The sequence below is a fragment of the Sus scrofa genome, chromosome 11 (assembly GCF_054392235.1).
Source record: "Sus scrofa isolate SSC_HxYL_T2T_F1_AM1 chromosome 11, Sscrofa_HxYL_maternal_Yorkshire_Landrace_v2.0, whole genome shotgun sequence".
Taxonomy (NCBI): Eukaryota; Metazoa; Chordata; class Mammalia; order Artiodactyla; family Suidae; genus Sus; species Sus scrofa.
In genome coordinates this window covers 72,073,996-72,088,251 of record NC_139393.1, presented here as the reverse complement: position 1 = coordinate 72,088,251, position 14,256 = coordinate 72,073,996, and the positions used below count along the sequence as shown (strand labels likewise).

General features: G+C 40.9%; 1 protein-coding gene across 3 annotated transcripts in view; it reads left to right on the top strand.

Annotated features, from left to right (window-relative positions):
- The window catches only part of LOC100738425 (ATP-binding cassette sub-family C member 4), a 151,718-nt gene extending 138,086 nt beyond the window's left edge, over positions 1–13,632 (top strand). For all 3 annotated transcript variants that reach the window (XM_084982144.1, XM_084982145.1, XM_084982142.1), the window contains 2 exons: positions 527–661; positions 11,616–13,632. In XM_084982144.1, coding sequence (XP_084838270.1) covers positions 527–661; positions 11,616–11,636 — 156 coding nt within the window. In that variant the 3' untranslated portion in view covers positions 11,637–13,632. The remainder of the gene's footprint in view (positions 1–526; positions 662–11,615) is intronic.
- The last annotated feature ends 624 nt before the right edge of the window (positions 13,633–14,256 follow it).

Here is a 14,256-nt window from a genome sequence, read left to right as displayed (position 1 = left end):
TGCCCACTTGGAGGACATTTAAATTATTATGTGACTGTGACAGATTCAATTATTCTTCAGTTCTTTTGAGCAGATTTCCCTTAGCAATACTTCACTGTGGTAAACAAAAGGTTAACAGGAAAGTGGCCTGTAAGAGACTTTGTTAATGTTTCTGGTTAAATACCATGGGGCAGAATTAACTGCAATACTTAATATGGAAAAACAACCTATGTTCTGTTCAGAGTTTCAGCATCTTCTGTTAAAATACATTTAGTTTAAAAATGACCTAAATGAAGAACTCAGTACCACTTAACATCAGAACTATGTTTATAGCTGTATCATTTGGGCCAATTGTTTCAGACTCTTTCTTCTCTCCAGCACCCTGAAGCAAAGCCACTAGTAAGTAGAAAGCAGAGTAAGAACCCCTTCCTCTTCCTTTTAAGTTTCAATTAGTGAACATATCCATGTGCAATAAAATATTGTCTGAGTTATACTATGTTACTGGGAAACATTGTCTGATAGTAGGTTTCCTTCCGCTGATTTTTAGGTTTTGGATTCAGGAAGACGGGTAGAATTCAGTCGGCCGTATAAGTTGCTGCAAAATAGAAACAGCCTATTTTACAAGATGGTGCAACACCTGGGGGAGGCCGAGGCCGCTGCCCTCACTGAGACAGCAACACAGGTGAGCTCCAAGCAGAGAATTGTAATTAAAGTTCATTTCCCTGGTTCACTCTTCAGGATCTCCATGAGGGGTCTGGTAACAAGCGCTCTGTGCCCTTTGCAATTATGAGCCTCCAGAGACGAAGCTTCATGGCTGGGCCTTAACAACAAGGTGCAGGTTGAAGGCAGGTCTGCCAAGAATCTGCAGAAGAGGTGTGGGTGGGGCAGGATGTGTGTGTGCTCACATGTGCATGCACATGTGCATAAGAGAGAGATTGTAGGTTAGACTTTCCATGACTTTGGACTCTGTGGGTTCAGATTCCCACACAGCACAGATCACTCTCATTCTGCAGACCCTTTACATCTTATCCTGATTGGTCCTCAGCCCATTTGTGATGCAAGTGCTGTCAGGGAACATCCAGGAAATTTGAGAGTTTGAGGGGAAAATCTGGACTATTTCGGGTCTAAAGATCTACCAGGGAAAGATGTAGGTTGCTTCTGTTTTCTAATTTGTAAAGAAAACTCCAACATGATACTAAGTCTCCCTACTTCTTTGCTGTTTAGAATTAGGTCACGTTGCCTCCCTGAGCTTCCTCTACCTTCTAGAAGGTGCAGTTGTCATGAGGACACATCAGGAATTCACACAACCTTAACACTGTAGTCTGAATGGGAACATCAGGAATTCACACAACCTTAACACTGTAGTCTGAATGGGGCTTGGGGGTTTAACAAAGCCTTTGCACAGAGCTGAGGGGTGTGGGAGCTCTAAGCCCTGTAGGCGGTGTGAGGAAGGTGCTCCACGAGTAACACTCAGGCCACGTGGTGTCGCTCTAACAGAGGGGAGGTGGTGGTATCTTGTCCTACAGATGTGATAACTCAGATCTGACTTCAGAGACTTAGCCATTTCCATGAAGCTGCCTGTAGTTCTATCCGGACCCAGGTGAGAGTGGGGTTGATGGAAGGATGGAGGGAGGGAAGGAGGGTCTGGTGTCCTTGCCCCTTGAGACGCGTGGCTCAGGTAGGAGGAGGTTCGAAGTGGATGTGATGGGGCTTCTCATCCAAACATTATCTCTGGGCCTTAAATGATGGGAGCATTTTTCCTTCTCCATACTTTTCTGCATTTCCCAGATTTTCACTAGTAAGCAGAATAAATTACTTGTGTAATATTTAAAATATCTCTTAAAGATATAGCCCAATGTCCACAGTACTTTTGTATGAATGACTTATCTAAAATGTACCTGAGTTCTCTCTGTCCTGGTTTCACCTCATTTCTCCCCGTTAGAAATGAAGACATGACGAGCAGTGCCTTCCACTGTTCATAGGCTAGGAGATTGCCCAGGGTCACAGAGCTGGCTGAGGAGTTGACAGAGTTCACTGGTTCAAGCCTCGGGTTAGGGACAGTGGAGACTTTCCACAAATTCTCACACTGTATGCACATGCAGAGAAGCTGCACTTGGAGCCCGATATTCATTTGTGCCTGAAATGGACAGAGTGCTTTCGTCTTCCAGTCTGAGCTTCCTGTCTGAGACCTGATAATCCTTTAGGAGATTCCCTGTATAACCCAACACAGAACAGCCTGGAATCTCCCAAACCCTTTTATTCATTCACCCTTAGTTATTTCACCTCAAAGAGATGTGCCCCTACCTCTGTGTCCAAGTCTTTGTTTAAAAAGTGTGTTATCATTATCTATTATCAAGACCTTGAGCAATGAGAAATAGATCACAGGATTTTAGATAGAGCCAAAGAACAGAAGATAATAGGATTCAACACCCTGATTTTACAAGTGAGGAAACTAAAGCCGCTAAGGAGGAAGACGGCCCTATAGATACAACTGGTGTGAGATTTATTTGCAGCAGACAGAGAATTAGTAATCTTTTCATTCAATTAATTTTTTAAATCAAGTGTAACCTACAAACAAAGCAGACATAGGTCACAGAATTAGAAATCTCATGATTCCTGGTCTAGTGATCTTGTACCTACTTTTACAATATTAATGGTAATTTACTTTGGTGTAGTTCTTTATAATGTGTTTTACTTAGTTCTCACATGTGTGATTTCACTTAATCCTCATGACAGTCCTTTTTAACCCATCTCAGCCACTGGGTCAAGATTAGGTCAAAGGCTCCCCCAGGGTCACAGAACTGGTCCAGGGAGCACAGAGCAGACCTGCTGGGGGTGGTGGGTGCCGCCCTAGGTACCATGTTCTGTGCTGAGTCTGAGAAGCTGCTCCTTTGACCTGGTAACCAAGGAGGGGTCGTCACCCAAGTTCACAGGGTGGCAGAGCATCACTCCTGGATTTCAGCCCTACCAGTGGCTCGGGTCACCTCTACAGAAAGACACAAGGAGATACACATCCCGATTCTCATCCCAGTTGAATGTCTTCCTGCCATTATTTCTGTATATGCTCTGCCCTCTTAGGAGAACAAGTATCAGATTGTCAGCTCTGTAAATGTGTAAGCTTCTCATGTCACTGCTGTCACTGGGAGGAGTAGCCTAAGTCAGCAAGCTTTTCACTCTAACAGAACAGAATTCATTCATTTGAAAAGAAAACTCAGCATCTGGGAAAAGGTGCTTCCAAGTCATGTTTACTGACCACGTAGTTGCTTCTCTGAAAATGTTAGTGTAGGTGACCCGAGTCTGTCTCATTGACACATTTCGATGATCAGGAAATAGTCAGGAAAGTGCTTTTTGATTCTGTGCTGAAGGGTGCATTAGTTTTCTGGGGCTGCCGTACAAAGTACCACAGAACAGGTGACTTAACGAGACTCACGTCCTCACTGTCTGGAGGCTGGAGGCTGAGGTCAGGGTGTCAGCAGGGTTGGTGTCCCCTGAGGCCTCTTTCCTGGGCTTGTAGGTGCTGTCTTCTCCCTGTGTCTTCACATGCTCCCCTCTGAGTGCCTGTGTCCTAAACTCTTCTTCTTATGAGGACACCTGTCAGATTAGATCAGGGCCCAACTATGTGACTTCATTGTAACTAATCCCTTCTGTAAGGTCCCTGTCCCCAAATATTTTCATATTCTGAGGGTGGGAGGTTTAGGACTTGAGCATGTACCATTGGAGGGGACACAGTTCAGCCCATAACAAAGGATGATTCCTTCTGCGGTAACGGTAACGCAGACCTGATAGAGGATGTTTGAAGTTTCTTTGTTCCCAGTGGGTAGCAGAGGTGTCACTGTATCTATTCATGGTACCACCAGCTATAGCCCCAAAGTTAAGATATGCTAACATCCTAGATCTAGGAGCCTGGGGCGGTGTGAATAGTGGGGGAGCCACTCAGCAGCCACGTGGCCTCATGTCCCCAAGGTCTCTGAGCCTCAGGGTCCTCCCCTGTGTGTAGAGCAGGGGTTACAGCCCTGCGGGCTTCTTCCCTCTGTCATTACAGGGATCAGATGAGAGGGCATGTGCTTCAGTGCTTTGTGAATATAGAGCCTTTTACAGCGTAAAAGTGGGATCATTTCTTTAAAGGCTGTAGATTGAGCCCTTACTTCCCAATAATAATAAAACGTACCCACAGTTCTTCTAAGTAGCTTTAGAAAATCTAAATAATGAAAGTGTAATTTTAATCATCAGTTTTTAAACAAATGATATATCTAATGCTACCAAATTCAAAAACTTTATTTTTAAAAATAGGTTTCTATGGATAAAGAGTAAATCACTCTGCCATTCCAGTCACCACACAGCCCCTCCCCCGGAGTGGAGCCCCGGCAGCAACTTTGTTCTGCTGACATGTTCTGTGCATCAGGAAGAATTTGGGCCTGTGTGACCTTCCTGTTTCTAAGCACAAATGATAGCTGTGCCTTGCCGTTCTCATTTAATATTATATCCTCGATCTTCTCAGTGCATAGTTATCTCGTTCTTTTGAAAGGCTACGGAGTATTTATGGCTTTCTCTATTTCCTGTTCCTCATTTTCCCTTCTAATTAGTTGTTGCAGTTTTATTGTTTTTTCCCCCAAAGAAAGAAGAAATTTGCTTACAACATGTATTCTTCTTTATAATTTATCTTTCTGCTTTGTATATTTAATAATTCCTCCCTTCCTTTGATTTACTTTGTTGTTGCTTCCTACTTCTTAAATGCATTTGATTTCATTCCTTCTTCTTCTTTAATATAAATATTTTTAAGTCTGAGAACTTTTATCTGAATAGTGTTGTAGCTATAACCTATAGGTTCTGGTGTGTAGTGCTTTTATCTTAGTTAGGTTTTTACTTACCGATTCTGCAATTTTGGTTTTCACTTCCTCTTTAGTCCCAGAATTATTTGAGAAGGAGATCCTTCCAATGTCCTAGTTAGAAGATTTTTTAAATATTTGTTTTCTATTTTATACATCATTTCACTCATTTCATTGCCTTGTGATAAAAAAAAATGTTCTACCCAGAAACAGTGTTTATTAATATTTTTGTGGTCTAGTATATGGGGTAATTTTTATGGATGTTCCTTTGGCATTTAACAGATGGACTATTATCTTTTTAAGATATAGAGTTTAATTTTTAATTAGAGTGTTTTTTTTTAATTTTCCCACTGTACAGCAAGGGGATCAAGTTATCCTTACATGTATACATTACAATTACATTTTTTCCCCCACCCTTTGTTCTGTTGCAACATGAGTATCTAGACAAAGTTCTCAATGTTGTTCAGCAGGATCTCCTTGTAAATCTATTCTAGGTTGTGTCTGATAAGCCCAAGCTCCCGATCCCTCCCACTCCCTCCCCCTCCCATCAGGCAGCCACGAGTCTTTTCTCCAAGTCCATGATTTTCTTTTCTGAGGAGATGTTCATTTGTGCTGGATATTAGATGCCAGTTATAAGTGATATCATATGGTATTTGTCTTTGTCTTTCTGGCTCATTTCACTCAGTATGAGATTCTCTAGTTCCATCCATGTTGCTGCAAATGGCATTATGTCATTCTTTTTTATAGCTGAATAGTATTCCATTATGTATATAGACCACATCTTCCAAATCCAATCATCTGTCGATGGACATTTGGGTTGTTTCCATGTCCTGGCTATTGTGAATAGTGCTGCAATGAACATGCAGGTGCATGTGTCTCTTTTAAGTAGAGTTTTGTCCGGATAGATGCCCAAGAGTGGGATTGCAGAGTCATATGGAAGTTCTATGGATAGATTTCTAAGGTATCTCCAAACTGTTCTCCATAGTGGCTGTACCAGTTTACATTCCCACCAACAGTGCAGGAGGGTTCCCTTTTCTCCACAGCCCCTCCAGCACTTGCCATTTGTGGATTTATTAATGATGGCCATTCTGACTGGTGTGAGGTGGTATCTCGCGGTAGTTTTGATTTGCATTTCTCTTATAGTCAGCGATATTGAGCATTTTTTCATGTGTTTGCTGGCCATCTGTATATCTTCTTTGGAGAACAGTCTAGTCAGGCCTTTTGCCCATTTTTCCATTGATTGATTGGTTTTTTTGCTGTTGGGTTGTATAAGTTGTTTATATATTCTAGAGATTAAGCCCTTGTCGGTTGCATCATTTGAAACTATTTTCTCCCATTCTGAACGTTGTCTTTTTGTTTTCTTTTTGATTTCCTTTGCTGTGCAAAAGCTTTTCAGTTTGATTAGGTCCCATGGGTTTATTTTTGCTCTAGTTTCTATTGCTTTGGGAGACTGACCTGAGAAAACATTCATGATGTTGATGTCAGAGAGTGTTTTGCCTATGTTCTCTTCTAGGAGTTTGATGGTGTCCTGTCGTATATTTAAGTCTTTCAGCCATTTGGAGTTGATTTTTGTGCATGGTATGAGGGTGTGTTCTAGTCTCATTGCTTTGCATGTTGCTGTCCAGGTTTCCCAGCAATGCTTGCTGAATAGACTTTCTTTTTCCCATTTTATGTTCTTGCCTCCCTTATCAAAGATTAATTGACCATAGGTGTCAGGGTTTATTTCCAGGTTCTCTATTCTGTTCCATTGGTCTGTCTGTCTGTTTCGATACCAGTACCACACTGTTTTGATGACTGTGGCTTTGTAGTATTTCTTGAAGTCTGGGCGAGTTCTGCCTCCTGCTTGGTTTTTGTTTCTCAGGATTGCTTTGGCGATTCTGGGTCTTTTGTGGTTCCATATAAATGTTTGGATTGTTTGTTCTAGTTCTGTGAAATATGTCCTGGGTAATTTGATAGGGATTGCATTGAATCTGTAGATTGCTTTGGGTAGGATGGCCATTTTCACAATATTGATTTTTCCAATCCAGGAACATGGAATATCTTTCCATTTCTTTACATCTTCTTTGATTTCTTTGATTAGAGTTTTATAGTTCTCGGCATATAGGTCCTTTACCTCCTTGGTCAGGTGTATTCCGAGGTATTTGATTTTGTGAGGTACAATTTTAAAAGGTATCGTGTTTTTGTATTCCTTTTCTAATATTTCATTGCTGGTATACAGAAATGCAACTGACTTCTGAATGTTAATCTTATATCCTGCTACTTTGCTGAATTTATTCATCAGTTCAAGGAGTTTTGGGGTTGAGTCCTTAGGGTTTTCTAGGTATAGTATCATGTCATCTGCATACAGTGACAGCTTTATCTCTTCTCTTCCTATATGGATGCCTTTGATTTCTTTTGTTTGTCTAATTGCTGTGGCTAAGACTTCCAAAACGATGTTGAAGAGCAGTGGTGAGAGTGGGCATCCCTGTCTTGTTCCAGAGTTGAGTGAGAAGGCTTTCAGTTTTTCCCCATTGAGGATTATATTTGCTGTGGGTTTCTCATAAATGGCTTTGATTATATTCAGGAATGTTCCCTCTATACCCACTTTGGCGAGGGTCTTGATCATGAATGGATGTTGGACTTTGTCAAATGCTTTTTCTGCATCTATTGAGATGATCATATGATTTTTGACTTTTTTTTTGTTAATGTGGTGTATGATGCTGATTGATTTGTGTATGTTGAACCATCCTTGTGAACCTGGGATGAACCCTACCTGGTCATGGTGTATAATTTTTTTGATATGTTGTTGGATTCGGTTGGCTAAGATTTTGTTGAGAATTTTTGCATCTATATTCATCAATGATATTGGGCGATAGTTTTCTTTTTTGGTGGTATCTCTGTCTGGTTTTGGAATGAGGGTGATGGTGGCCTCATAGAATGTCTTTGGGAGTATTCCTTCTTCTTCAACCTTTTGAAAGAGTTTAAGGAGGATGGGCACCAATTCCTCTTTATATGTTTGATAGAATTCACCTGTGAAGCCATCTGGTCCTGGACTTTTATTTGTAGGGAGTGATTTTATGACCTCTTCAATTTCATTTCTAGTGATCGGTCTGTTCAGTTGGTCTGTTTCTACTTGATTCAGTTTTGGCAGGCTGTAAGATTCTAGAAAATTGTCCATTTCTTCCAGATTGTCAAACTTGTTGCCATACAGTTGTTCATAGTATTCTCTTATGGTTTTTTGTATTTCTGCTGTATCCATTGTGATTTCTCCTTTTTCATTTATAATTTTGGTTATTTGGGTTCTTTCTCTCCTCTTCTTAGTGAGTCTGGCCAGGGGTTTGTCAATTTTGTTCACCTTTTCAAAGAACCAGCTCTTGGTTTTATTAATTTTCTCTATTGTTTTTTGAGTCTCTATTTTATTGATTTCTTCTTTGGTCTTTATAATTTCCTTCCTTCTGCTGACTTTAGGACTTTTTTGTTCTTCTTTTTCTAATTGTTTAGGTGGAGGGTTAAGTTGTCAATTTGGGATCTTTCTTCTTTTTTGAGAAAGGCCTGTATTGCTATAAATTTCCCTCTGAGCACTGCTTTCGTGGGCTCAATTTTATCTGCCAATTATCGTTTTTAAGGTGATTTCTGTAAGGATGAGGGGAGAAAAAAATTCATTATTCCATTAAGTTACAAGTAGAAATCCTCTCTTACTATTCAGTACTTTTTAACTTGACAATATATGTGCCAGTATATACACAAGTTAGACTGCTTTAAATATGAGGAGGTTGAGGGTTCCTGGGATTGAACTAGGGCCATGCGGATGAACTGACTGAGTCTTGAGCCAGAATTCTTGATATCTTGAGCCAAGTGCTGGCCTTTATTCATGCAGGGAATTTTTCTTGCTCTCTTGCTTTTAGTAAGATCTATTTCTATGACAGTGGCTATCTACTAGCTGGATTTTAAGAGTTAGACTTAGTTTCAACCTGCATTGGAAGAAATGTAATGAACCAAGCCCAAGAGAAGGAGGGGGGAGGGCCAAGAAACCCACCACCCATTGGTCTTATATTCTGCTTATTCTGAATTTGAACTTTTTTGTTGTTGTTGACATTTTCTCTTTTAATCTTCACAACCATTCTGAGCTGGCATTATTATCCCTCAGATGGAGAAACTGAGGCAGAAGAACCTAAGCAATTTCTCAAAATCACAGGTTAGAAAGAGTTAGGCACCTTTTAACCACCTTTCTGCCTCCCAGTTTATCATGTTCACTGAGTTCAATATGTCCAGCTAAGACTGTGGGGTTCTTTAAAGGTAAAATCAGAAGATTCACAAAGGGCCTCCCAGAAGTTTTGTTTTCATCATTCAAGGCAAGGAATGCTGCTACTTTCCATGGACTAAGGGGCCACGTCTCTGAGCAGCATCATGATCACATCCAGCACTTAGCTTGGTGTGTTTTCAGCCTGTGGATTGTAGTCATCCCTTGGTTCCTATGAGGTAGGTCATTGCCTCATTTCACAAATGAGGCCCCCACCGTGGACAGAGCTTAAGTGATGTTTCCAGGATCAGCAGTGACCCCAGGAGAGGGAGATGAGCCCGGGCTTCCTTACCCCGGCCTCGCGCCATCCACGAGGATCTGCTAACAAGCTTTCAGTCATCTCAACCCCCTTCACAACCTGCCCTGTGAAAGAGATGCCTTCTCTCACTTGAGCTGTCAGCCAGAGTGTGGTCTACACCATGGTAACACATGAGAAAGAGAAACGTCAAATCAAGGATTTTATACACAAGATGCTCATCTTCAGCCTCGGTTTCAAATATTTCACACCATGAAACAAAGGCCATTTGGGTTAAAAGTCGCTAGAATTAAAATTTCTTTATAAAAAATTACTTTGAGGAGTTCCCATTGTGGCTCAGTGGTTAACGAATCCGACTAGGAACCATGAGGTTGTGGGTTCGATTCCTGGCCTCACTCAGTGGGTTAAGGATCCTGTGTTGCCGTGAGCTGTGGTGTGGGTCGCAGACACAGCTCAGATCCCACGTTGCTGTGACTCTGGCATAGGCTGGCGGCTACAGCTCTGATTAGACCCCTAGCCTGGGATCCTCCACATGCCGCGGGAGCGGCCCTAGAAATGGCAAAAAGACAAAAAAAAAAAAATTACTTTGAGAAAGAGTTATGGGGAATGGAACAAGGTGATTTTTGGAGGATCGTCAAGCACAAATAGTGAATGTATTTCCATTTGTTCTTTTGGTTGTTTTTAGTTTTACCTAGAGAGTATCTAAATATATAACCACACATGATATGGCTCGCCTTAAAAAATGGAGGCAGGAGATTCAATGCAGTTAGGCTCCCTGCCTTATTTTTAATTTCTTGCATTAAAATGAAAGTAACTTCTGATTTCACCCAATGGGGTTCCAGCATTCTTGAAGAATTTCCTATTTTTCTCCCTAACTTAAGGGGCATTTGAATATATAGCATTTCATATTCAGCGCTCTTTGGGGGGTAGCAATTATGCAAGAAGCATCAAGAGAAAAAGAAAGTACACCTGATAGGAAAGTAGGTGTCTTGACAATTTTCTATTTCATGTGTAAAATCCATCATTTCCCATGATGGCTTTGTGGACAGGACCCACAAATGTACTTGGGGCCAGGTTTTATAAGATAGATCTGCAGTCTCATGACTGAGCGACCCAGCAGGTGACACGAGCCAGCCTAGATGGATGGTACATTTTCTGCTGTCAAGTCGCAAACAAAACTTTTCTCATTCTTCTTTGGGGAAAAAAAAGATTACATTTGTAGTCTTTTTTTAGCCAAACACATTCAGAGATAAGAGCTCCCAAGTCTTGACATTATTTCAGTTTGTTCTGCGCATCTGTCCAGGGATGGAGGTAAGATACAGCTCCAAAAAACTGGTGATGGTGAAACAGAGAAACTTGACAGCGTTTCATTTCCTTTATGTTCTGGTTATACATTTATCAGAAAACCTGTATCTCTTCCAGTTCAGCTAGAAACTGGTAGAATCAAGAACTCAAAGGCCCGGCAAAGAACTGTCCTATTATTGGTCTCATCTTCCATTTTAGAGAAGTTGCTTGGTTGAGTCCTTGTTAAAGCTTTTGATTCTCTTTTCATTCTTGTCACCCACTATCCACAGATCCCATGTCTATAGGCCCTGTACCTGCTTTGCTGCACAAATTAGACACCGGGAAATTTCATACATACATACCAGTGTTTCAGTGCTTGCCCAAATTTGTAAAATATAGGAATTACAACCTGATATCAACATCAAAAACTGTTGTGTTCATTTTATGTGTGAAAATGAAACTCTCATGTAGATGCTAGATTGCCCAGCCTCTTTGTCACTCTGTTCTTAATTTATGTTCAGGTTTTGAGTCAGGAAAATGACTTTGCTTTTTAATTTAATGTAGTGATAAAGGATCTCTGTGAATCAGAATGATCAGAACTAAAGTAGATCTACAGGTTGATTGGCTTTAAGCCCAAGCCCCACGGAGGGGGTGGGGGTACACCTGATAGGAAAGTAGGTGTCTTGACACTTTTCTATTTCATGTGTAAAATCCATCATTTCCCATGATGACTTTGTGGACAGGACCCACAAATGTACTTGGGGCCAGGTTTTATAAGACAGATCTGCAGTCTCATGACTGAGTGACCCAGCAGGTGACACGAGTTTTAATGGGGCTACTTCCTCCCTAGAACCAATACATCCCTGTGTTTTAAATTGTGCCTCCACTCGTGCTGTGACTTGCTTCACATGAAGAGGTGGATGTGGAAATGGCTTAGGGACAAGTACTTTAAAACCCTTAAACATGTTGTTTCTGTATTTTTTCCCCTCAGGTGCACATGGAAAGGAAATAGCCAGAAATTACTCACAACAGCCACACGGTTCTGAACGTTTCCAGTGGACGGGCCTCCACCTGAGCAGTGTGGGGGCAGCACTGTGATCCTGCCATGAGGGCAGGTGTGCTCCAGAGGCATTTCTCCAAGTTTTTGCATTGCATAAACTGTATTTTACTTTTTTTTAATACCAGCAACAAATATTTACACATACAGGATGTTAGTTTTTTTTTTTTTTCTTACACCTTCACCCGGTGATTGCAAGCTCTTACAAAAATGATTTGTTATTTTTATTTATATGTTACACTTTTTTTTCTTATCCAAATCAGAGGCTCAGGCCACCAATAAAAACTGTCTCTCAGGTTTTGTGCCTCGAGAGACTCCAGAGCAAAGCTTATTTTCTAAGCTATAAGACAGAGTTGTCCCAGAGGTGTTTTACTGCTCCTCCCTTCCCCCAATTACATCCTACTACTTTCCAGTTATATCAGGGATCCTGTTCACCTGAAGACTGTGTAAAGTTGTCATTTTCACTCATTTCTTCCTTTAACAGAACTAGGATCCATTATTCCACCCAAATACTTCACAGGAAAAACAAAAAATATATACTTTAGTTTGTGACATTATGGAAGAGAGATGCCCCCCCTCCAAAACATAAAAAGACCTGTGGTTAAGATAGAGGACAGTCTTTATATGGTCTAAGAGAAGGAAGAGAAAATATCCTCCAGAGGGATTTGATAATGAAGGACACACATGTGACTGATCGTCTTCTGGATGGAGGGTTTTATTTTTTACACTTTTATTGTGGTAAAATGTAGTTAACGTCAAATAAGCCTACAATTCAGCCGCCTTAATGGCATTCACAGTGTTGTGCAACAATCAATGTCTGGTTAATTTTTGGTAATTATCTTAGTACTATTCAGGTTTTTTTTTTTCTTTTTGTCTCTTTTTGTCTTTTTTTAAGGCCTGCACCCATGGCATATGAAAGTTCCCAGGCGAGGGGTTGAATTGGAGCTGCAGCCGCCAACCTACACCACAGCCCCAGCAACGCCAGATCCAAGCCATGTCTGTGGCCTACACCACAGCTCATGCAATGCCAGATGTGTAACCCACTGAGTGAGCCCAGGGATTGAACCTGCATCCTCGTGGATCCTAGTCAGGATTGTTAACTGCTGAGCCATGAATGGAACTCTGCAGTGTGTTTTTTTTACAGATTCATTTTTGGTAAGTTTTATTTCTCTAGGAGCGGATCTATTTCCTGTGAATTTTGAGCTTGATTGGTATAAAGTTAACCATAATATCTTATACATTTAATCTCTGCAGCATCTATAATTGTGTTCATTTTGGCTTATTAATTTTCTTTGGGCCTTCTCTCTTTCTAAGAATAATCTTACATGACTTTTGCCTATTAATTTTCAAGAGTCAGTCTTTTTGCTTAATTGGTCTTTGTTGTTTTTTTTTTTTTTAATTTCTAGTTAGTCATAATATTCTTTCTTTCAACTTTTCATTTCCTTAGAGATTTTTTTCTCAAAATTCTTAAATTGGAAACAATATCAATTATTTTTCTAATGTCAATAGATGAAGCCTACTTTTTCTAAGACCCACTTTAGCTTCAACCTACAGGTTTAGGTACTTTCAATAACCATAGTGTTATGTATTTTCTAATTTCTAATTTAATTATTAGTTATATCTTTTACCCACATGTTATTCCTAAGCATAATGTTCTCTAAATTTCAAAGGCTGATTCATTTTTTTCTATTAGCTTGAAGCATATGGAACATAACGTAGTTTTAACCTATCAAATGGCAGTTTTCTATGGTTCAACATGATAGTTTTCTTTGGTTATTAATATTTACCTTAATTTCATTTTAGTCAGAGAACATTATGGATTTTAAACCAAAGCTAACCGTGTTCATTCCCAAAGTCCTGTTTCTGCAATTTTGTATTCTCTTTGGGGATTTTTAAAGTTGTAAGTTGTGAATAACTAATAATTTTCAAATAAAAATCCTGAACACTGGAATCTTTTTTTTTTTTTTTTTTTTGGATACATGTTGGTTCTGTGGAGTTCAGACCCAGGTGGAGTCTAGTGTCGGGATGTGTATTAGGGGTGTCTTGGGGTCAGCACTTGTGGAATCAGGAGGGAAGAAGCAGGACAGGGGAGAGGGAAAAATCAAGCTGGGATGCTGCCCAGATGACCTGAGCTGACCCCTGGGGGCTCTGGATGAAGGTGGCCCCTCAGGGTTTCCTGACATGACCAATGGCCTGGTCTTTATGCATCCACATGACGGGTCATTGCATGTATGTGGCCCCCAGAAGGGCTGCTGGTTTAAGGCTGCCCACTGGCAGCACTTCTGGCAGCTGGACAAGTCCTTGAAGGGAGATCTGGACGTCATGTGTCCACGTCCCCCACGGTGTGTGTCACAGCTCCAGAGGTAGGCGGTTGAGGTGTGTGTACTGTGGAGGGACGCTCTTGGTGGCTGACGTTTAAGTCAAGATGACTAAGTGACTGTTCTCATGCCCTGTGGTCTGAACATAGAGGAGCAGGTCCACGTAGGGGAGGAACCCTCATTCTCTGGGGTCAGCCCAGTGTTCAGCTCTTCAGGAAGCATCAGTCATCTCCTAGGGAACTCGTGTTGCTGTAAAG